We start from the raw sequence: 22,432 nt of genomic DNA, 5'->3' as shown, positions 1-22,432 counted from the left end.
ATTTTCAGGTGTTCGGCAGATATTACTGGCAGAAATGTAATAAAGAAGTGTCAAGGAGGCAGCTGTATGACCAAACCCTGCAAAATCGACAGAGTAACAGGGCTGTTTGAAAAAGGATGTGAGTTCATACCTGATGGTGAGCAGACGGAGAAGGCTTCCATAATGTTTTCACAAAATGTTAATTCTGTAAGTATCTTCCCCCCCCCCCCCCCCCCCCGCCCCAACACTGTGAATTCAATGAGGTTTCTATCCCAGATGCTGCAGGAGAGGATCAAATTTTAGGAAGGCATCACTGAGTAGCTGATTCTCTGTGGGACCAGCCAAGAGTGCACAATCAGGGTAAAGTCCTGTCTCCCCCTTCCTCTTCTTTAGGTCCATTCTTGCTTCTCCATCCTCTCTCTCCCACTAGCTTTTAGTTTCAGTGTTTAGAATGACTTCAAATATCCTTAAAGGCAGACAAACACAAAATTTTTTCATTAAATAAGAAACTTACCCAGGGGGATTCTTTTAATTAGTTAATAAGGACAAGACCAGTAGCCTTTAATTTCATTTTCAGAGATCACTTTTCAGGCTGCCTATTTACTTTTAGTTGTTAAGTAAAATTTTCTCTCTTGTTTGTTTGTTTTTTTGTGTGTTGTTTTTGTTGTTTTTTTATGAGTTTATCTGAGCCAAGCTGACAACATATGCAAGGGAGCAAGATCTTAAATGCTCCTGAAATTTTTTCTTTTTAAGAATGTCGGTGCCCTTATGGAATTTGTACATAGTTTTAATAGCTTTAAATAGTTTGCAAATATTTCTTAATGGTTTTTTAATGACCAATTGGCCGTAAGATAAACTTGAAAAATTACCATTATTAATGCTAACCATATACATCAATGAATTTGCACAAACTAAGATTAAGTGCATCAGTTAACTGACTTTAGTGAGGAGCCCCTCTTGTCTTCCCATCTCTTACATAAAGTGATGTTTTCCTTTTGGACTAGAAGGTGAAGTAACTTGTCAATAACAGCGTGATGCACCATGGTTCCTAGGCCCATCCTTCACTCTGGTTTCGCAGTCCACTTCCAGACTTGCTCGGGATTTTCCCAGAGGCTCCCAGAGTATATGTTCTAAATTCACCAAGCTGGAGCTGAAGTTGATGCACAGCGAAGTTTGGGAACCTCTGCCTGGGGTTTTGCGCAGAAGTTTTTCAGATTCCCTTGCTAAAAAGTAAACAGAATGATAACATGGAAACACTACCAAAACGATCTGAAAAATGCAAAGAGAAAGTTGTTTTACAGCTAATGATTACATTCTAAATTATAGAATCCCAAGTATTTAAGATTTTTAATTGGATGATAATACTATAAAATCACTGAGAAGGAGGACCTAAATTATACCTACTTTAGGTATACTATGCCTCCTTTTTTAATCACCCAAATGCTAGGGATGTAAATGCTTAATAAAAGGAAGAAAGAAAAAAAACCCCACAAACAATCACTTATTGGCTGTGTTAGTACTGACCCTATTGCATATGTTTTTATGTAATTCGTACATAGTAACTACTGCCATTTTGTAGATTAAAAAACTACAAAATATTGAGCTTTTATATGTGTCAGATACTGGACTAGGTTTTGAGGAAGCAAAATTTAATAAGACAGGTTTCTGTCATAGAAAGATTTACAGCTCAGTAAATGCACTACAATGTTGAAGGGGCCTTACTAAAGTTTCTACAGGGCACTGTGAGGCCACAGGGTTGAGTGAAAATTCCCCTTTTGGGAGCTCCAGTGGCGCAATCGGTTAGCGCGCGGTACTTATAAGAAAATTCCCCTTTTCTTTGGTGGAAAGTTAGAAAATGAGAAACTATTTTGAAAATGAACTTTTGGCTGAAACATGAAGGTGAGGTTCACAATGCAGGGGACAGAAGAAGAGGCACTCCTTTACAGATGGGGATCATGAGCCAAGTCAAGATATACAACAGCCTGGCAAGGCTACAGTGGGGGGAATCAAAGACTTGGGCTGCACAGCCAGAGTGAAGTGGAGAGTGAAGGAAAAGTGCATTTTACAGAGATTGCTGTTTGCTATGTGAAGTAGTACAGACTATCTTGAGACCAATTAAGAGCCACCAAAGGGTCTTAAAGACAGGAGTACGAAGGAAGATGCCTCTGGCAGCTGTGGAGTGGACCATCTGGAAGGGGAGCAAGGGAGAAAAGTCAGATAGGACACTGCAATAGTGTGAGGAGGGACTGTGAGGGCTTGAATGATGGAGAAAAGATGAACTGGAAAGACAGTGAACTGTATTGATCTTGGCTATTTTGTAGGGGGCGGGCAGCTAGGAAACTCTCAGGTTCCTGAGTTAGGAGACTGGGTGAATAGTGGTGGCATCAAGCTAGGAAATACATGAGGAGGAGGAACAAAGTTGGAGGAACGGTGACGAGTTCAATTATGAACATGTGCGGTTTGGGGAGCCGGCGGAACACCCAAGTGGATTTGGAGAGAGCTGAAGGCTGGGTGTTAAAAGTTGGAATGCGAGGTGTTGGCAAGTGATTGGGAAGGAAAGAAGTGAGTGGTAAGTGAAAGGATGGAAAGATAAGATGGTACCGAGAGAGAAATGTTGAAATGCAGGTGTCTTGGTGATAGTGGTGATGGCCCAAAATAGAGAAGTAGGAAGGAAGCCAAAAGCAAGCAGATGATTGCTGTGAAGCCCTAAGGTGTCCACAAGGTTGAGCGCATGTTTGGAGATAGGAATTCTAATTATGACTGTGATTTTCTCCGGCAGTGCTCTGCAGTGGTTTGGAGATTGGGCCAAGAATCTGAGTTAACAAAGCAGACTGGGGAGGAGGGCAAGGAATTAACATATTTTAAATCAATCAAATCATTAAAGATTTTAACCAGTAGCTTATTATTATCTACTAGAAGCCCGGTGCACGAAATTCGTGCACGGCGGGGGGTTGTCCCTCAGCCCAGCCTGTACCCTCTCCAATCTGGGACTCCTGGAGGGATGTCCGACTGCCCGTTTAGGCCCGATCCTGGTGGGATCGGGCCTAAACGGGAAGTCGGACATCCCTCTCACAATCCAGGACTGCTGGCTCCCAACTGCTTGCCTGCCTGCCTTCCTGATTGCCCCTAACCACTTCTGCCTGCCAGTCTGATCACCCCCTAACCACTCTGCTGCCAGCCTGGTTGATGCTTAACTGCTCCCCTGCCAGCCTGTTTGCCCCCAACTTCCCTCCTCTGCCAGCCTGGTCACCCCTAACTGCCCTCTCCTGCAGGGTTGATCACCTCCAACTGCCCTCCCTTGCAAGCCTGGTCCCTCTCAACTGCCCTCCCTTGCAGGCCTGGTCCCTCACAACTGCCCTCCCTTGCAGGCCGGGTGCCTCCCAACTGCCCTCTCCTGCTGGCCATCTTGTGGTGGCCATCTTGTGTCCACATGGGGGCAGGATCTTTGACCACATGGGGGCAGCTATATTGTGTGTTGCAGTGATGGTCAATCTGCATAGTACTCTTTTTATTAGATAAGATAGAGGCCTGGTGCACGGGTGGGGGCCAGCTGGTTTGCCCTGAAGGGTGTCCCGGATCAGGTGGGGGTTCCCTTGGGGTGTGGGGCGGCCTGAGCGAGGGGCCTGTGGTGGTTTGCAGGCCGGCCACGCCCCTTGGCAACCCAAGGGGAGGCCCTGGTATCTGGAATTTATTTTCCTTCTACAATTGAAACTTTGTAGCCTGGAGCAGAGCCAAGCCTGGGGCTCCGGCAGCCATTTCTGTGGCAGTTAATTCACCTTCTACAATTGAAACTTTGTAGCCTTAAGCGGGTGAGCCGGGCCAGGGTGTGCGGAAAGCTTTGCTTCCCCTGTTGCCGCCAGCAACCCTGGCCTGCTCTCTCAAGCTCCATTTTGCCTCCATTTGTTTGAATTTGTTTACCTTCTACTATTGAAACTTTGTAGCTTGAGTGGAGGCTTAGGCCTGTAACGGCTATGGAAAGCTTGGCTTCCTCTGTTACCTGGGAAACCTTGCTCTCTGTGGCTGTAGCCATCTTGGATTGGGGTTAATTTGCATACTCGCCCTGATTGGCTGGTGGGCGTGGCTTGGGTGGTGGGTGTGGCTTATGTAGCGGAGTGATGGTTAATTTGCATATTACCATTTTATTAGAGAGGATGTCATTTTTATTGACAATTTCAGGTGGTCGAATTCTGTACAGAAATAAACCACAACAAAGAAGCCCCAAACCTGCAGAACCAAAAATGCAACCTCCGAAGCACCTGGGAAGTGATTCGCGACTCTGAGGACTTTAAGAAAACCACTCCTATGACGACACCACCACCCAAACCCACCTTCTCATTGCTGCAGATCGGACAGAGAATTGTGTGCTTGGTCCTAGATAAGTCTGGAAGCATGAAAGTACGTGCAATGAGTCTCAATCTCTGGATGCAGATCTCACATTTGCATACAATATAATCTAGACAGCCCAGAGCAGGGGTCCTCAAATTTTTTAAACAGGGGGCCAGTTCACTGTCCCTCAGACCATTGGAGGGCCGGACTATAGTTTAAAAAAAAACTATGAATAAATTCCTGTGCACACTGCACATATCTTATTTTGAAGTAAAAAAAAAACAAAACGGCAAAAACACCTGCATGTGGCCCGCGGGCCGCAGTTTGAGGACGCCTGGCCCAGAGAGTCCGATGTTACAGCGCTAACACTGCCATCAGGAATGCCTACCGCCACTTTATTCAACAAACATTCAGCATCAAGTGTCTCATTTGCCAAATTAAATTATCTTTTGATTTATGAATTACACAGCCTTAACATATATGTTTCACTGACAGTGCGTAGGTCTACAGACCTGTTTCTAAAGCCTCTTGATTGAACTAAAGCCTAATCTGGTTTTGTCTCTTAGGGCTATTTTTACAAAGGCCCTAAACTTCTACTCCAAAATACTACTAAATATAAAGGAGAAAATTTCTCCCATAGAAGGATATGCCTTGAGTAAGCTTGATGCCACTTACTCTCTGTTGAGACAACCCTGTTCAAATTCCCTCTGGCCTGTTCTGTTATTAGTCTGACCACCTAACCACAACCTGGCTGCCTGTCTTCTGCTTCTCCATTCAGGTTGGTGACCGCCTAAAACGAATGAATCAAGCAGGCAAACTTTTCCTGCTACAGACGATTGAACAAGGGTCCTGGGTAGGCATGGTGATGTTTGACAAGGCTGCCCACGTCCAAAGTGAACTCGTACGGATAAACGGTGGCGCGGAAAGGGATGCGCTCATCAGAAACTTACCCTCAATGGCCGGCGGAGGAACTTCCATCTGTACTGGACTTCGATCAGCATTTACTGTGAGACAAGTTCCCCTGATGTAGCTCGTCAGTGTTTACAATTTATGGTTAAGAAATTCCTCCTTCCCAGTGTTTCCATACATGCCTTGTATCTGGTTGAATTAGACAATTAAGGGTAGAGCAGTGGCTCAAATGATAGAAAGACACAGCCCTGCAAAACTATTGTTAACTAATTCATTCATGCTTTTGTGCTTTTCTACATCAATGCCTTCCTGCTTTTCTACATGCATGCCTGCATTCAAAATATTCATGTGTGCCTGCTACAAGCAAGGCACTGTGTTGGGCATTAAGAACACCATAAGGGCCAAAGAGAGACCACACATCCTCCTGTCACAGAGCTTATAATCTTATTGGGCAGATACATTAACCACATAGTCACACAAATAAGTTAATATGCATAAACTATAATGATTGCTATGAAGGAAGGTACACAGGGACATAACAGAGTACCTTCTATGAGAGAAAAAAAAAGAGCTCTGAGTTATGATTAAACTTTGAGGAAGCTTAACACTCCAAACTTCTGGGTACACAAGGACCTCCTTTTGTGCAAGCAAATGGTTTATTTATGGAAGCAGGAGGCCTTAGGAAGTATAACTATAAATGTATTGGGGGTATATCCAAAGGTCCCATCTGACCACATCATCCCTCTACTTAGATATCAATATCTCACCATTTTCAATAAATTTAAGTAAAAATTTCTCCATCTAATATTTAAGGCATTCATAAAATAACCCCTACTTCCCTCACCAGGGACTCTCTTCCAGATATCCAATGCTTAAGCAAGTTAGACCACCTGTCCTTCAGAGCTCCTACACCTTCGCCAGGCTAGCTCCCTACTTTCTCCTCCCTCCTGTGCACCTCAAAGCACTCTTGTTCTTCAGAGAACCATACTTCTTGACAACTTTCCTGATCCTTCTAACTATGTAGAATTTCTCTTTCTGAATCCTATGACCTTTTTTTAAAAAATAGCTCTTATGACTTCAGGCTCTTCTCTCTCTTATTTTCTAATCACGGCTTCACTTAAACAAACTTTAGGCGTAAGATTTCTCTTTTTACCTCCGAGCAAGCTGGCACAATATCTTGTATGCAGGAGGTTCTCAAGAAATAAAACTGAATTGAGTTATTTGATTGCTCTAAATACAGAATATAAAATTATGTATTATTTAGAGGCTATTTAGCTCCATGAAACAAAACTGGCAGGCCTACGGGCTGAGAGTCTCAGCAACGTCTCAGGCAGGTCTACCTTGTGCCTCTCTGTGGACACAACACATCATTGGGGCTGTTCCAGATTCCCAGGCAGCAACAGAAACATTGAATTTCATGTGGACAAAAGATCAAACATTCCCTCAAATGCAGTCTGTCCCTCTGGCCCTTTTATTCGACCTTGAAGGCCGGTTCCCTGAGAGTAGTTTCTATTGTGTACACAGTCAGCTGGAAAACCCTTTGCCAGATGCCTATGTGCATCTGGGTTCTCTTGCCCTGCCACTCATTCAAACTTTGATTAAAGAAGTAAAGAGGGAGGGAAACTGACAGTGAAATCACTGACATATACTGAACTCCTGTTATGCAAACCCTGAGGGAGATGACTAATGCCAGATGGCCTGGCGATGAGGAGCGAATGTCTGGTTCTGCATTTTCCACTCAGATGGGTGAGAGAGTGTGAGGGATAAAATTGGAGTTTAAATGCTTCTCTTGCTCTATGGAATCTGAATGGAGGGTCAGAAGGAGCTTGTGGGTGACTTCAGGGTGATGAGGTAAAGGGCCTTGGATCCTACACTGTCCTCAAGATCCCCCCTGGTCCTTGCTAGAGGACCCTGGACAGGTCTGTCCTGGGATCCTGGTAGTGATGTCTGGTGAGGTGCGGCCACTGTGCTTTGCTTGTTCTCTTGATTTGATCAGGGCCCAGTGGTCCTCCCTAGCTAACTCAGCCCTACCCTGACTCTCACTGTTGGAGCAGAGCCCTGAGCATACCTATGTCCTCCATCAGCCCCCAAGGAAGGCTGTGCACCTTTTTTCTCCCCTTTATTGATTAAGGTATTACATATGTGTCCTTATCCCCCCATTCACCCCCCCCACCCCACCCCCACTCATGCCCTCAGCCTCTAAGGCAAGATGACCTGTTCTCTTGCTTGCCTACTTTCACGTCAGCTGTCTTCTATCTCCACAATAGTGTGTGCGGGAATGTCTGCATGTTTTCCATGACCTGTAGTAGTGATGGGGAGTGTTGACAAGGGAATCCAAGTTAAGCTCTTTCTCTAGCTTCTAAGATCCTGCAGCTCAGGCAGACCAAGGCCATGGCCATGGCTGATAGGCTCCTGGGCTCTGGGCTCCTTCACACGACAACAGTCACAGTTCTGCTCTCTTCCCTTGTGTGGCTGCCCCTCTCAGAGTTCAAACAGAGTGGGAAGAAAGTATTCTCTGCTCCCAGCTTTGCTTTTAAGATGCTTTCCCTTTCTGAGAGTCTGGCTCAGAGAAGGGAGGCTTGATTGCTTGTTTCCCCTCCTTCTGGGTCTTCCTTCCACTCTTTTTAGAAGAGTAGGACTCATACCTTCCTCTTCTTAAATGGATAACGCTGTTCTTTTATGTGATTTTCCTTCCATCATAGTCTTATTCAATATTGTCCTCTCTACACCACATAAAAAACTGTAGTTCATGTCTAGCAGTTACAACTTAGATGTCATAGGACAAATAGGAACTGGGATTACTAGGAATAAAATATTTTGCTTTAATTAGAGGGTACATTAAATTTTTTTATGGCTACAATTTTTTTTCCTTTATTGATTAAGGTATTACATATGTGTCCTTATCCCTTCATTGCCCCCGTACTCCACCCCACTCATGCCCTCACCCCCCTGGTGTCTGTGTCCAAGCAGTGGTCTGCAAACCGCGGCTTGTGAGCCACATGAGGCTCTTTGGCTCCTTGAGTGTTCTAACGCCACTTCTTCAAAATAGACTCACCCAGACCGAAAACCAACTTCTGCACATGGGCTACGAAGTTTCAATTGCACTGTACATGCACACCCGCACATGGTATTTTGTGGAAGAGACACACTCAAGGGGCCAAAGAGCTGCGCGTGGCTCGCGAGCCGCAGTTTGCTGACCACTGGGTTAGGCTTAAATGCATGCACACAAGTCCTTTGGTTGATCTCTCCCCCTTACCCCGCCCTCCCCTACCTTCCATCTGAAGTTTGACGGTCTGATCAATGCTTCTCTGTCTCTGGATCTGTTTTTGTTCATCAGTTTATGTTGTTCATTATATTCCAATGAGTGAGATCATGTGATATTTATCTTTCTCTGACTGGCTTATTTCACTCACTCAGCATAATGCTCTCCAGTTCCATCCATGCTGTTGCAAATGGTAAGAATTCCTTCTTTTTTACCGCAGGGTAGTATTCCATTGCATAGATGTACCACAGTTTTTTAACCCTTTGCACTCTCTTGCTTTTTTCTCGATTCCTTTATTCTAATGCTAACCGTGTCGAGTCACACTCGACATCCGAGTGCAAAAGGTTAATCCACTCATCTGCTGATAGGCACTTACTAGTAGGCTGTTTCCCAATCTTAGCTACTGTAAATTGTGCTGCTATGAACATAGGGGTGCATAAATCCTTTCTGATTGGTGTTTCTAGTTTCTTGAGATACACCCTGAGTGGCACAAAGGATACATTAAATTTTTTAACAGCTCATGTGAGCTGGGTATTGACCAATCAGAACCAATGTCAGCCATAAACCGTTGGTATGGTCAGACGGGTGAATATCATACAAGCTAAAATCTACTCTAGGTCTAATATTCCCCCAATATTATCCCCATTCAATGAGGATGGTTTCTGAGGGTTTCTTGGAACCCCTGAAAGCTCTTGAGGAGAGATTATGTGAAGGAAACTTCTTTCCTGCTTCCCCAGGGCTGCTCACCCCTGGAACTGCCCTGAGCCACACTTTATAACGCTCTCACTGCAGCAGGTTAGCCAAGAGGAAAGAGCACAGCAAGTGCCATGAATGTTTCCCATTTAAGAGTGTATCATTTCACAGCAGAGAGGCATTTGACCATCCCTAGACACTTTGGTTTGTTCTCTCTGGAATTTCTTTTCTTGTTCTCTATACACGCAATTTTCACAAGCACGTTGGCCGCCCTGAGCTTGGTAACTCACACTCTTAATTATGTCCTTAGGTGATTAGGAGGAAATACCCAACAGATGGCTCTGAAATTGTGCTACTGACTGATGGGGAGGACAGCTCCATAAGCACATGCTTTGCTGAGGTGAAACAGAGCAGAGCCATCATCCACACAGTAGCCCTGGGGCCCGATGCCGCCAAAGAACTGGAGGAGCTGTCTAAAATGACAGGTGAGGGGCAATCTGCTGAGCCCCACTGTATTGCTGCTTCCACTGGACTGCGAGCTCCAGTGAACTGGGGAGGAGGGGAAAGGTGGGATAGGGAAAAGAGGGGTCATTGTGACTGACTTATCCCCAAATAACCATTATAACCTACTCCACCCATTTATTGTAAGGCCTTGGTTCTAGGATTAGGGCAGTCTGGAGAAGATGGAACCAGCATGGCACCCTAATGTGGACCTGGGACTCTCTTCCCAGGAACTTTATAAGAGCTGGAAGGAGTCTACTAGGTTAGCCAGGAACCACTCACTTCCAGTTGGCAGCTGCCAAGAGACCCGTGAGAGACACCAATTACAGTATACCATGATACAGTGCTCTGCTGGCAATGGAAAGTACAATGAGGCACAAAGAAGGGAAGGAGAGGGTCCAGAAAGATGACATCAGAGTTGGGACTTTTAACGAGGAGTAGCGGGGGAGAGCAAAGGGTCTGCTCAGCCACATGGAAGGTCACTCTGAAAATGTGGAATACAACGCACGTCTCTATAAAACATTAATCAATTGTGCTTCTAACACAACAGATGGTAAAAATAGATCCCATATGCCCCTGGCTTCTTTAGCAGAATGGATGGGCACGATTTTTTTTTATGTATTTATTTTACTTAGGACCAGCATTATGTATAGCAATTATTATGCCGAGTGTCTTCTGAGGCAGCTAAAATGACAGGGCGGTTTGCTCCTAATACTAGATGTCTTAGGCTGGGTTTCCTAGAGGCAGAAACTGAGGCAGGGATTTAGGTGCATGTAATTTACAGAGGGAGAGCTCTCATGAGAGGGAGGGGAGAACGTAGGGTAGGACAGGGGGAGGAGCTAGGTATGGATCCGACTGGACTTGGAGTCCAGCTGAAGCCTGACTCCACAGAAGACTCGGAGCTGGAACTGCATTGCAAGCTTGGTCCAATTTTAAAGCAAGGGCACTGGCCTCTTGTGCCACTGTGTCCATCAGTCCGTGGCTGTGGGCTGTCAGGGCGGAGCAGGGGTGAGGGGGCAGGTTATTTCCTAGCTTGGGGCTTTGGTCTCCCCTTTTGGTAAGGCCATTCTCTGGAAAATGGGGCAGCTATGTGCCATTAGCAGCTAACAGAGCAGCTGAGAAGAGATAAAGGATCACTTTATCTCACTCACCCAGATAAAGGATCTAGGTAAGGCACCAATTGTATTATCAACAGGATTATCAAAACACTTTCCTTAGACTGGATGACATTAATAGTTTAAAAGTACTTTCACATCAACTATCTTAGTTACACCTATTCTAAATAGCCCAAAACTGCTTGGGGTAGAATAGTATCATTTTTATCACATATTGTACTTTTCTATAACTGTTCCTCGCCAGCTGTTCTTTCTTCCTTTGTCACACGCACAGCTTTCCTGACTTAGGCGAAAACTCAGAAGTCATCCTTCGTAGGATTATGTCTAAAAAAAGAATAAATCCATAGGCTTAGAGTAAGGCTTCATGGATTCTCTACTATGAAAGTGCATGGTCCATAGGTCGACGCTCAACCACCGAGCCACACCCGCGGGGCAAAACATGAATTTTATAATATCAGTTTGGGCTTGTCAGATTCATGGCTGCTTTGCACATAGTTGAAGTAGCCATACAACCGAGATGTTGCTGGAGTTATTATTTAGTATGATTAAAAAGCTAGTATCAACTTCTGAGTTAATCTGGATACTTATTTGATGTTTATCTGTTAATACTTTAATAACACAGTACAATATTTATTTTGTGTATTCTGTTACCTTAAGAAGAGCAAAAATGTTGTGCATACTTGATTTCTACCAAGTAACTTCTGACGATGTAATTTCTTCTCAGGAGGTTTGCAGACATATGCTTCAGATCAGGCTCAGAACAACGGCCTCATTGACGCTTTTGGGGCCCTCTCATCAGGAAATGGAGTTCTCTCCCAGCGCTCCATCCAGGTCAGACTTCTTCCTCTGCGATTTTTCATGTTTATAAATAATGCTAGCCAAGATGGAGAGTTTACTGGTTAAAAGGTTTAAGTTGTACTTTCTTCTACTAGTGACTTAAAATTAAAATACATGTTTCAGGCTAAAACATTATTCCTAAAATGCAACACTACTCATTTAAACAAAGCAACAGTGTTTACTTGTTTGGAAATAGTACTAAGTGACTCCTCATAAAAACCAGCAACATAAAATATAATGGGTCCAAGAATTCTTTTTTTAACATCTGTTAACAAGCACCCATAGCAATATAATTGGCTCAGAATTTTCTTCAGAGTAGATCATCTCAATACAAATTTTCCAGGAAAAGTGTTCAGGGATTACTTGCTCTATTTTTCCATTACCGCAAGTCTCTGATATTGGCCAAGATTTTCATATAATGGATGGAAAGTGCTTTGTTCTGTGAAAAGCCCATGCCGTCAGTCCAGACACCTGGAGTCTTGTCCAGGGTCGGTCATTAACTCTATGACCACGGGCAATGAACTTCATCCATCTGGACCTCAGCTTCTCATTCAGATCTGAACCAGAAAACTCCTGGTTTTCTGAAAAATCAGGCCCTTCTGATTCTAGAATTTCAAGAAAACGAAGTTTTCTTTTAAAAATCATGGTACTATTTTTTAAAAACTGGACAAACATATTTTAAAATGCTCTTCTCTCATAGTGCAAAAATCACTCACATGGTTGTTTTTTAACTAGAGAGAATAAACAATCAGTACTCATACTGTGTGAATGATAACTTTTATTGTGAAAGTTTGGATAAAAGTAAAGGAATGCCTGATGTCAAAGCCAAATAATGATAAGAGTTCAAAACAACAGGCTTTCTGGTCTACCAATATAGCAATTATTCAGTCAAAGAAGAAAGCAATTATACTCCTTTGGGTTATCCTAGTTCAAATTTAGAAAATTAAACTTGAAACCTGGTTTAGAAATGGGAGGAACATGTCTTAGAAAAGTAATTAAACTGATGAAAGGGCAAGTTCACAATCAGGTCATTTCTGCCCATTCGTATTTTATTTAAGAAACCTAACAGGAAGAGTTATGAAGAAATGAGTGATTCATTTACCCACCCGTCATAAGAATCAGATCCAAGGTCATAATCTCCCTATGGAACTACAAAGTCTGGCTCCATGACTAGGCCACCGTATCTTCTAATAAGAGTTCAATTTAAGGACAATAAGTAATAATCTAGGCCATAATCCTCAAAATCACACTTTTTACAAAAGTCTTTCTAACCCTTCCCCATCTTTATCCCAGCTTCTCAGCTCCATTCTACTCCAAAAAACAGACAACCTTGGCAATTGACTTATTTAATTTATCTTCACATGGACTGCAATAATACTCAACCTAACACTTAGTTATTTGCAATCCAAACTATCCATATACTAGAAGCCCGGTGCACGAAATTCGTGCATGGCGGTGGGTTGTCCCTCAGCCCAGCCTGTACCCTCTCCAATCTGGGACTCCTGGAGGGATGTCCGACTGCCCGTTTAGGCCCGATCCCACCCGGGATCGGGCCTAAACGGGCAGTCGGACATCCCTCTCACAATCCAGGACTGCTGGCTCCCAACTGCTTGCCTGCCTACCTTCCTGATTGCCCCTAACCGCTTCTGCCTGCCAGCCTGATCACCCCCTAACCACTCCGCTGCCAGCCTGGTTGATGCTTAACTGCTCCCCTGCCAGCCTGTTTGCCCCCAACTTCCCTCCTCTGCCAGCCTGGTCACCCCTAACGGCCCTCTCCTGCAGGGTTGATCACCTCCAACTGCCCTCCCTTGCAAGCCTGGTCCCTCTCAAATGCCCTCCCTTGCAGGCCTGGTCCCTCACAACTGCCCTCCCTTGCAGGCCAGGTGCCTCCCAATTGCCCTCTCCTGCTAGCCATCTTGTAGTGGCCATCTTGTGTCCACATGGGGGCAGGATCTTTGACCACATGGGGGCAGCTATATTGTGTGTTGCAGTGATGATCAATCTGTATATTACTCTTTTATTAGATAGGATAGAGGCCTGGTGCACAGGTGGGGGCCAGCTGGTTTGCCCTGAAGGGTGTCACAGATAAGGGTGGGGGTTCCCTTGGGGTGTGGGGCGGCCTGAGCAAGGGGCCTGTGGTGGTTTGCAGGCCGGCCACGCCCCCTGGCAACCCAAGGGGAGACCCTGGTATCTGGAATTTATTTTCCTTCTACAATTGAAACTTTGTAGCCTGGAGCGGAGCCAAGCCTGCTGTTCCCTCTGGGGCGGCAGCCATTTCTGTGGCAGTTAATTCACCTTCTACAATTGAAACTTTGTAGCCTGGGCGGCAGCCATTTCTGGGGCAGCAGCCATTTCTGTGGCAGTTAATTCACCTTCTACAATTGAAACTTTGTAGCCTTAAGCGGGTGAGCCCGGCCAGGGTGTGCGGAAAGCTTTGCTTCCCCTGTTGCCGCCGGCAACCCTGGCCTGCTCTCTCAAGCTCCATTCTGCCGCCATTTGTTTGAATTTGTTTACCTTCTATAATTGAAACTTTGTAGCTTTAGTGGAGGCTTAAGCCTGCAATGGCTATGGAAAGCTTAGCTTGCTCTGTTACCTGGGAAACCTTGCTCTCTGTGGCTGTAGCCATCTTGGATTGGGGTTAATTTGCATACTCGCCCTGATTGGCTGGTGGGCGTGGCTTGGCTGGTGGGCGTGGCTTATGTAGCAGAGTGATGGTTAATTTGCATATTACCATTTTATTAGAGAGGATGGGTGAAAATAAGTCCCAGTCATGGTTATAGTGTAGTAAATAAGATGAGCTCTATATACCAGTAGGTATAAAGCAAAACACAATGTTAGAATATCAAAGGACTGACAGAAACAGTCCTCTGTGGGAGCTCACAGGAGGGAGCAGTTACTCTCAGCTGGTAAGTGAGAGGGGACATCAGAGAAAGCTTCGTGGGAAAAGTGACGTTTGAAGTGAAATTTGAAGGATAGGTAAGGCTTACACAAATAGAGATGAGCACACATACTTCCAAGAGAAGTGAGAGTGTGATAGTCGTAGAGTCACTTAGGGAAGTGGTCTGGTTTGGGTGCAGGAATCAACATTGTGGAAGCTAAAGCTGGGGAGGTAATTTAGAATTAGATCATAACAACAAAATACCAAACCAAGGATGTCAGCACTCAGGGCTTTTTAATGGGAAAACTGAATGTTGGGGGGCAGAATGGAAGAGACCCTGTGATGGGAGCTGGAGTCTCCAGAAAGTGAAGAGATGTTTTTTTCTGAACAGCTTGAGAGTACAGGAGCAGCTCTCCAGGCCAGTCAGTGGATGAATGGCACAGTGATTGTGGACAGCACTGTGGGAAATGACACCTTGTTTCTCATCACCTGGACAGTACAGCCTCCCCAGATCCTTCTCTGGGATCCCAGCGGAAAGAAACAAGATGGCTTTGTAGTGGACATGGACACTAAAATGGCCTACCTCCCAATCCCAGGCACTGCCAAGGTATGGACTCAGCATGTCCCCTTCTCACAATTTGACAAGGTAAAGTTTTTATGAAATAACCATAGCTTTTTAAATGTGGTTAGTTGCTAAAAGGCAAGTCAGTGTTGAATGAAAGAGAGAACCAGGAAGAATCTCCATCCAAAGGAAATCACTCAGTATGACAACAAGTCAAAGGAAAGGAAAGCGGTGTGGTTTTCTCCATGTACTAAAAGGATACCCTTCAAATTACAAGGTGGACAAGATGCAACATCACCCTTGAAGAGTCAGGTTCATGAAAACTGTTTAATCTACCCCAGGAACCCAGCCATTTGATCCTGCCCTTGAGAAACCAAGGCAAAGATAAGAACAAAGGTTTCAGACTTCGTTTTCCCCAATTAGGGCTTTCTTGACAATTAGAACCATGTAGTTAGCTCAAGCATACCGAAGTTTCCCTTGGCTGCGAGTAGCAAAAACCATCTTAGATAGCTTTAACATGCTTGTATCAGATAGGCTCCTCACAGAAGTCAGGTCTGTGCCACCTAGATCCTAACCGGAAACGTCTCCATTTGTTTTGGTCAGGTTGGCATTTGGAATTACAGTCTGCAAGCAAGCTCCCAGACCCTGACTTTGACTGTCACCACCCGTGCATCAAGTGCTACCTTGCCTCCAGTTACAGTGACCTCAAAAATGAACAAAGACAAAGGCAAATACCCTAGCCCTATGGTAGTTTATGCAAAGGTTCACCAAGGAGCCTTGCCGATTCTGGGGGCCAGTGTCACAGCCCTGATAGAATCAGCAAACGGAAAAACAGTTACCTTGGAACTATTGGACAATGGAGCAGGTAACCACCCAAGAAATTGCAAAAACACATCTTCCTTTTCCAAGAAGCAACAGCAGGAGGGCATGGTCTGGTGAAGGACCCTTATAAACAGGGAGTGCAGCACTGAGGGTCTGGTTGGGAGAGCTTTCTGCTCCCCCCACCAATTCCTGCATTTCTAAATGTTGGACAACATGAAAAAGGGCCTACTTTTAGCTTCTGCAAAGCCCAAACATATTGGTGGCTCAAGCTCAATAGTTCAGAGATTCTAGGGAGTTATCAGAGGGTATTCATCTGCTCCAAAAAATTAATACCTATCTTACATTAGGGTTTTGTGTGACCAAATATATATACATTTTTATCTGTACCCCACACTGTTGAGATTTCACTATCCCTACATTACAAATGAAGAAACTGAGGCTTTTGGAAAGCAGCAGAGATCAATTCAAGTACAGTTATATGTGACTCCTATATCTATGCAGACTCTATATTATCTTGTTCCCAAAGTGAAAATCCTGCCCATTATTTTTTATTTAAGAAATCTAACAGAAAGAAAAAATTCTACATTTCTTTTTAGGAGGAACTTTGCTGCTTACTGTGGTGCAAGTAATCTTTTTAGGACAAAATCTATAAATGAATTTCCTTCCTAAATCCACCCTGGGAGAAGCCATGAATTTTTGAAAAATAATCATATAACATTTTTTTTCTCCTCAGTAACACACAGCGATTCAATTCAATACAGTGTAGTTAGCCTGCACTGTGTTGGATGTAATAGAGACACATGACATGACCTCTGATTTCAAAAAGAAAGACAACAGTTCAGGAAGATAAGGTGTACACATATGAAACTATACACACATACACATCACACACACGTGAAAAATAAGTAGACCTCATCCTTTACATAGTCAAATCCTAAACTCTCTTGAAGATCATGCTGGATTCTCTTTACTTTTAAAATTTTAACCCTCCTTTGATTTGGAAATATCCAAATGCCCAGTTACTCTTAGGATACTCATTAATTCCTTCATCTCCCTATCAAGGTGCTGATGCTACTAAGGATGATGGTATCTATTCGAGGTATTTTACGGCTTACGATACAAATGGTAGATACAGTGTAAAAGTGCGGGCTCTGGGAGGAGTGAACACAGCCAGACGGAGAGTTATGCCCCAGCAGAATGGAGCCATGTACATACCTGGCTGGATTGAGAATGGTAAGTAATCTGTAATAACACACCTGACTTGAGTAAAAGGCTTGCGATCAAGAGGAAACCATTAAGCCTGTGGGGAGAATGGCGCAGGATTAAATTAGGGTTTCTCAGCCTTGGCACTATTGATCTTTTGGGCCACATAATTATCTGTTGTGGGGGGTTGTCCTGTGCTTTGTAGGATGTTTAGCAGCATTCCTGGCCTCTACTCACTAGGAAACAAAAACAACCCTCACAGTCAGAACAATCAAAAATGTCTCCAGACATCATCCACTGTCCCCTGGGGGCAAAATAGCCCTCAGTTGAAGACACTAGATTGAATGTATTTTTTGACTGCCTCGGTTCAAATCCCAGCCCTCTATCACGTCAATTATTTTAGTTCATCTCTTTGTTCTTCATTTTCCTCAGTTGTAAAATAGGGATAATAATGGTTACTACCCCACATAGAATGGTTATAAAGAATAAACAAGGAACTATATACCTAATAAGCTATTGCCAGTAAACAGTAAGTATTCAATAAATGTTTATTATATCTAATAAGTTTAAAAACATTTTGTAATGAAGCTCTTTCCACTGACATAGGCATTCCCAAAGAATAGAAAAAATAATAACAATTTAAGGCTTGTTATCTACGTCAATGTTTTCATAAACCCACCTTCTCCCTTTCTTCTTCTCTTCTGCTCAGACCAGGAAGAACAGTAGATGAGTGTATGCTTCTCCTCACTTGGATGTATGCTTAGGAAAGGGGGAATTCTGGCCATGTGGTGTCTCCTCATGCAAATGTAATCATAGGAAAAATTGCTGTAAAAGAAACCATCGCTTGAAAAGCTCTAAAATGTTAGCTTATTTTATTCCCATGTGTCCTTCTTTTTGAGTTAGGAGAAGGCAGGAGGGGACTGATTTAGTGCCTGTATCTGACCTAGGCTCATTGTCTTAATTACATTATTACATTTAATTCTCCTAATTACCCCATTTTACAGATAGAGAAACAGAGGCTAGAGAAGTTATTGATTCACATAACTAGTAGTAATAGCACCGGGCTTGGCATTGGGAAGCCATGTTCTTCCCTCCATACCTTGATGAGCCTTAATAACAAGAGAGATGGTCTCTACTGGTGAATCCAATACTAACCCTTCACCTGCCGAAGTACCTACTTCATGTTTGCCCAAGACCAGATTAATGGGTATGAAGATCAATTTGTCTTTACAGGCAAAATTGTTAAGGGCTAAAAGTAGAGTTTATGAGAAAGTGAATTTGCTTCAAGAACTAGGTTTCCATGCATTCATTGAGAAAATCAGAAGTCGTTCAAATGCATAAAATTTTAGAATCCCTAACACAGAACATTTCATGCACAGAACAAATAAACAAAGCAATTCTTAAAGGTCCAGGTGATTAATTACCAAATAAATAGAAAAGACAATGGAACCCACAGTATTGCTTAGGTGGAAGAGACTTCTTGAGGCAATCTGAGGAGGTTTAAAACAGAAGTAGTATTTATACTGCTTGTGGAAGGGTACGATCAGGATAGGCTAAAAGTTGGAAAAAGAAACAATTCCAGGACAAATGGCATGAAAATAAATTATGAAAGTTATTCCACTAAATATCTGTGAGATAAAGAAGTGGGACTCTCTCTTTGCTTCTTTCTCTCTGATCTGGTATCTTTACACCAAATAATTAAAATGAATTTTGTGTGTGGGAGAAAAGAAGGGGAAGGGTAAAGTAGGAAGAGGGTAATCCAATAACAAAACAGAGGAAAGTGTAGCCAGTTTGTGCAGCTTACCATGTATTGAGGAATATTTTAATGCAGGTGAAGTAAAATGGAATCCACCAAGACCTGAAATTAATAAGAATGATCTTCAAGGCAAGCACGTGTGTTTCAGCAGAACATCCTCAGGAGGTTCTTTTGTGGCCTCCAATGTCCCAAAGGCTCCCATACCTGATCTCTTTCCACCTTGCCAAATCACTGACCTGAAGGCAAAAATCCAAGGGGACAATCGTATCAACCTGACATGGACAGCCCCTGGGGACGATTATGATCACGGAAGAGGTAAGCTGAATGCAGTGTGGACCCTGTGAAGGAGTTTAGCAGCCCAGCAGAGGTGCAGAAGGGAGAGAGGCAGGCATGTGTTTTGTGATGCATGTGCAAGACAGGGGGCAGGAAGGATTTTGATTGTTCTCTGAAATTAAGGGGGGGGGGAGGGGACCAAGGACAAAATGGGTAAAGGGGCTCCAATATATGATAAATAGTGGAAATTAGACATTTGGTGGTGAGCATACAACAGAGTATACAGGTGGAGAATTATAATGTTGTACACCTGAAATTTGTATAATATTATTAACCAATGTTACCGCAATTTAAAAATTTTATTTAAACAATGGTTTAAAAATGAGAGGTTTAGAATCTGAAAAGCTGGCCTACTATTGGTGTCAGAGGTTTCAACCAGGAAAAGGCTATCTTCAGTTTTTTCCTGAAATCTTGCCAAAGTGCCCTTTAAGAAGCCCCATGTTTAGTAACGACTCCTCGAGAGGATTGAGAATAAAGCACAGATATCTATGGAGCAGAGCTCTCCTTTGGAAGAAGCCTGTAGAGGCATGGTCCTCAGGCTGCAGCCTGGGATCACACCAATCCTTGTTATAGACTGTACCATTTCAGCCTCCTCCCCACCCCCCAACCGAACCAGAATCTGCACTTCAAGATCTCTGGGTGATTTGTATGCACATTAGAGTTTAAGAAGCACTGGTACCAAAAACTCCTGTAGAAATAATAACATAATAATCAAACAACCTCCTGTCTTGGCCAGGTACTATGCCCAAAAAGACTGACTAAACCTGACCCAGTCTACATTCATTACTCTGTCCAGATACACAGACAAGAATGTAAAAAGATACTACTGCTTGTAAAAATGAAGCATCAATTGCATTTACCCATTGGAACTTTATGGGATGGTGATATAAAGTTTCTAACAGCCTTTTAAAACTTGAGAATTGCAAGTTATGTCCCTTTTTCATTTTATTTTTTATTTTTAGCTTACAAGTATATCATTGGAATAAGCACAAGTATTCTTGATCTCAGAGAGAAGTTCAATGAATCGGTTCAAGTGAACACTACTAATCTCATTCCAAAGGAAGCCAACTCTGAAGAAGTGTTTGTGTTTAAACCAGAAAGCATCCCTTTTGAAAATGGCACAGATCTCTTCATTGCTGTTTGGGCTGTTGATAAGGTCAACCTGACATCAGAAATCTCCAACATTGCACGAGTATCTTTGTTTATTCCCCCACAGACTCCTCCTGAGGCACCTAGTCCTTCTCTTCCTTGTCCTGAAATTAATGTCAACAGCACCATTCCCGGCATTCACATTTTAAAAATTATGTGGAAGTGGCTGGGAGAATTGCAGCTGTCAGTAGCCTTGGGTTGAGTTTTCATGAGGTAAATAAATCATCCAACCTTTGGATCATAAAATTTTCTAAAGTTTATTTTAGACTTCTTGCAGGGGATGAGTTAATGAAATAAAAGGCTAAACAACTGGGTATGTATGTATAAAAACTATCCATTCAAATTCAAAAGTTTAATCATCACTTTTGAATACTAGAAAGGAATGCTTGCATTGATAAATAAAAGTAAGTTTTAATTCATTTTAAGGAGCTTTGCCAGTTAAAAAGAACAAGTAATTACATATAAAAGATGCTATAAATGTCCAAGTAGATCAAACTATCCTATATAATAAAAGGCTAATATGCAAATTGTCCCCTCGGGAGTTCAACCGACCGGGAGTTCGACTGCTCTCTATGACATGTGCTGACCACCACAGGGCGGTGTGGACAAAGGAAGGCCCTGGCTGGCAGCCGGCAGCTGGACGAAGGTCCCGATTGGCCCTGGTCACTGGCCAGGCCTAGGGACCCTATCCGTGCACAGATTTCATGCACTGGGCCTCTAGTTTAAATATGTAAGTCATAGCTTGTTATAGAGAAAATTTGAACCAACATCATCAGGAATATGTATTATTTTCTCTAAATTTGAGCAAGAATGATGCATTTAAGGAAGAGACTACATGTAGAAAGAACAGCATTTATATTCCATGGTCATAGAAATGCATATAATGTGCATAAAATTATGAATCATTGATGATTAAAGTCACAGTGGTGAAAGATGAGGTGGGAAAGGTAGGTTCCTGCCAAATGTGAAGGGAAAGAGATTGAGTAGTAAACATTTTTTTGTGCCAAGGGTTCTACTACATGTATTATGTTATGTAATGCAATTCAGTTCATTCAACAAACATTCATCAGCTGCCTATTATATTCCAGGTCTATGCTAGGTTTTGAATACAAAAAGTTAAGTAAAACCTGGCCTTTTTCCTATATGCAATAAAAAACATTTGATGATTTTATTTTTAAATCAGGGGGCATATATAATCATAACTATGCTTGAAAAGGGGAACTTTGAGGGAAACATGAAGGACTGAATAAAGGTGGGAGAGTCTAGAAGCATGATAGATGGAGGAGGAAAGAGAAGAAAAGGAAAAAAGGAGCCAAACAGACTTAGCAGTATAGTAGTCCCCATCAAGAACTAATCACAGACACTAGTGTCTCCAACAGAAAGTATTCAGATGAAAGACTTTTCAAATTCTCCATTTCAGCCTGGCCAGTGTAGCTTTCAGTGGCTGAGCTTTGACCCATGCACCAAGAGGTCACCAGTTCGATTCCTGGTCAGGGCATGTTCCTGGATTTCAGGCTCAATCTCCAGTAGGGGGAATGCAGGAAGCAGTCAATTGATGTTTCTGTCTCTCTCCCTACCCTTTCCTCTCTCTCTAAAACTCAATAAAAATATATACTTCTAAAAATTTCTCCATTTAATTACCATAATGAGTTCAAGCTGTGGGTAACTCTCTGATTGAAAACAAAATAGGAGATTGTTTCTGCATATACCCCAATTTTATTTCTTTATTTATAGACTAGAGGCCCGGTACATGAAAATTCATGCACTGGAGGGGAGGGTCCCTCAGCCCAGCCTGCCCCCTTTCACAGTTTGGGAGCCCTCAGGGGCGGGAGGTGACCCTGTGATCAGGGGAAGGCGACACCCCATCACACCTCTGTTGCTGCCACTGCCTGCAGCACAAGCCTCGGCTGGCCCTGGTTACCTGGTTACCAGAGCCTCGGCAGCCCTGGGAGGCTGGGCAGCTGCCATCCAAGGCTTGCCTGTGCCTCGGGCCAACCCTGGGCGGCTGGGGGGCTGAGGGGACTGCGGGACTCCGGAGGCAGGCATGTGGAGTGGCTGGACCCGCCTGGGGGCAGGCCCAGCCGTGCCACGCACCTGCTGCCCCAGC

The 22,432-nt window shown here is 43.5% G+C and overlaps 1 protein-coding gene and 1 long non-coding RNA gene across 2 annotated transcripts in view; one reads left to right on the top strand and one right to left on the bottom strand.

Annotated features, from left to right (window-relative positions):
• The window catches only part of CLCA1 (chloride channel accessory 1), a gene marked incomplete at both ends in the record, with an annotated part of 38,435 nt that extends 17,908 nt beyond the window's left edge, over positions 1-20,527 (top strand). Inside the window, 10 exons of the mRNA XM_079777364.1 lie at positions 9-186; positions 4,156-4,374; positions 5,084-5,311; positions 9,480-9,654; positions 11,510-11,616; positions 14,892-15,107; positions 15,666-15,927; positions 16,947-17,117; positions 18,919-19,158; positions 20,139-20,527. Of these exons, the coding sequence (XP_079633490.1) occupies positions 9-186; positions 4,156-4,374; positions 5,084-5,311; positions 9,480-9,654; positions 11,510-11,616; positions 14,892-15,107; positions 15,666-15,927; positions 16,947-17,117; positions 18,919-19,158; positions 20,139-20,527 (2,185 nt within the window). The remainder of the gene's footprint in view (positions 1-8; positions 187-4,155; positions 4,375-5,083; positions 5,312-9,479; positions 9,655-11,509; positions 11,617-14,891; positions 15,108-15,665; positions 15,928-16,946; positions 17,118-18,918; positions 19,159-20,138) is intronic.
• LOC307103219 lies at positions 248-11,714 on the bottom strand. Its single transcript, XR_013813799.1, has 4 exons — positions 11,437-11,714; positions 5,256-5,403; positions 956-1,202; positions 248-445 (listed from the first exon to the last, which is right to left on the bottom strand). It is a non-coding gene; the product is annotated as an uncharacterized lncRNA (long non-coding RNA).
• Positions 20,528-22,432: the final 1,905 nt, after the last annotated feature.

The sequence above is a fragment of the Cnephaeus nilssonii genome, assembly GCF_951640355.1.
Source record: "Cnephaeus nilssonii genome assembly, chromosome: 7".
In the NCBI taxonomy this organism is placed as follows: Eukaryota; Metazoa; Chordata; class Mammalia; order Chiroptera; family Vespertilionidae; genus Cnephaeus; species Cnephaeus nilssonii.
This window is presented reverse-complemented; position numbering and strand designations above follow the sequence as displayed.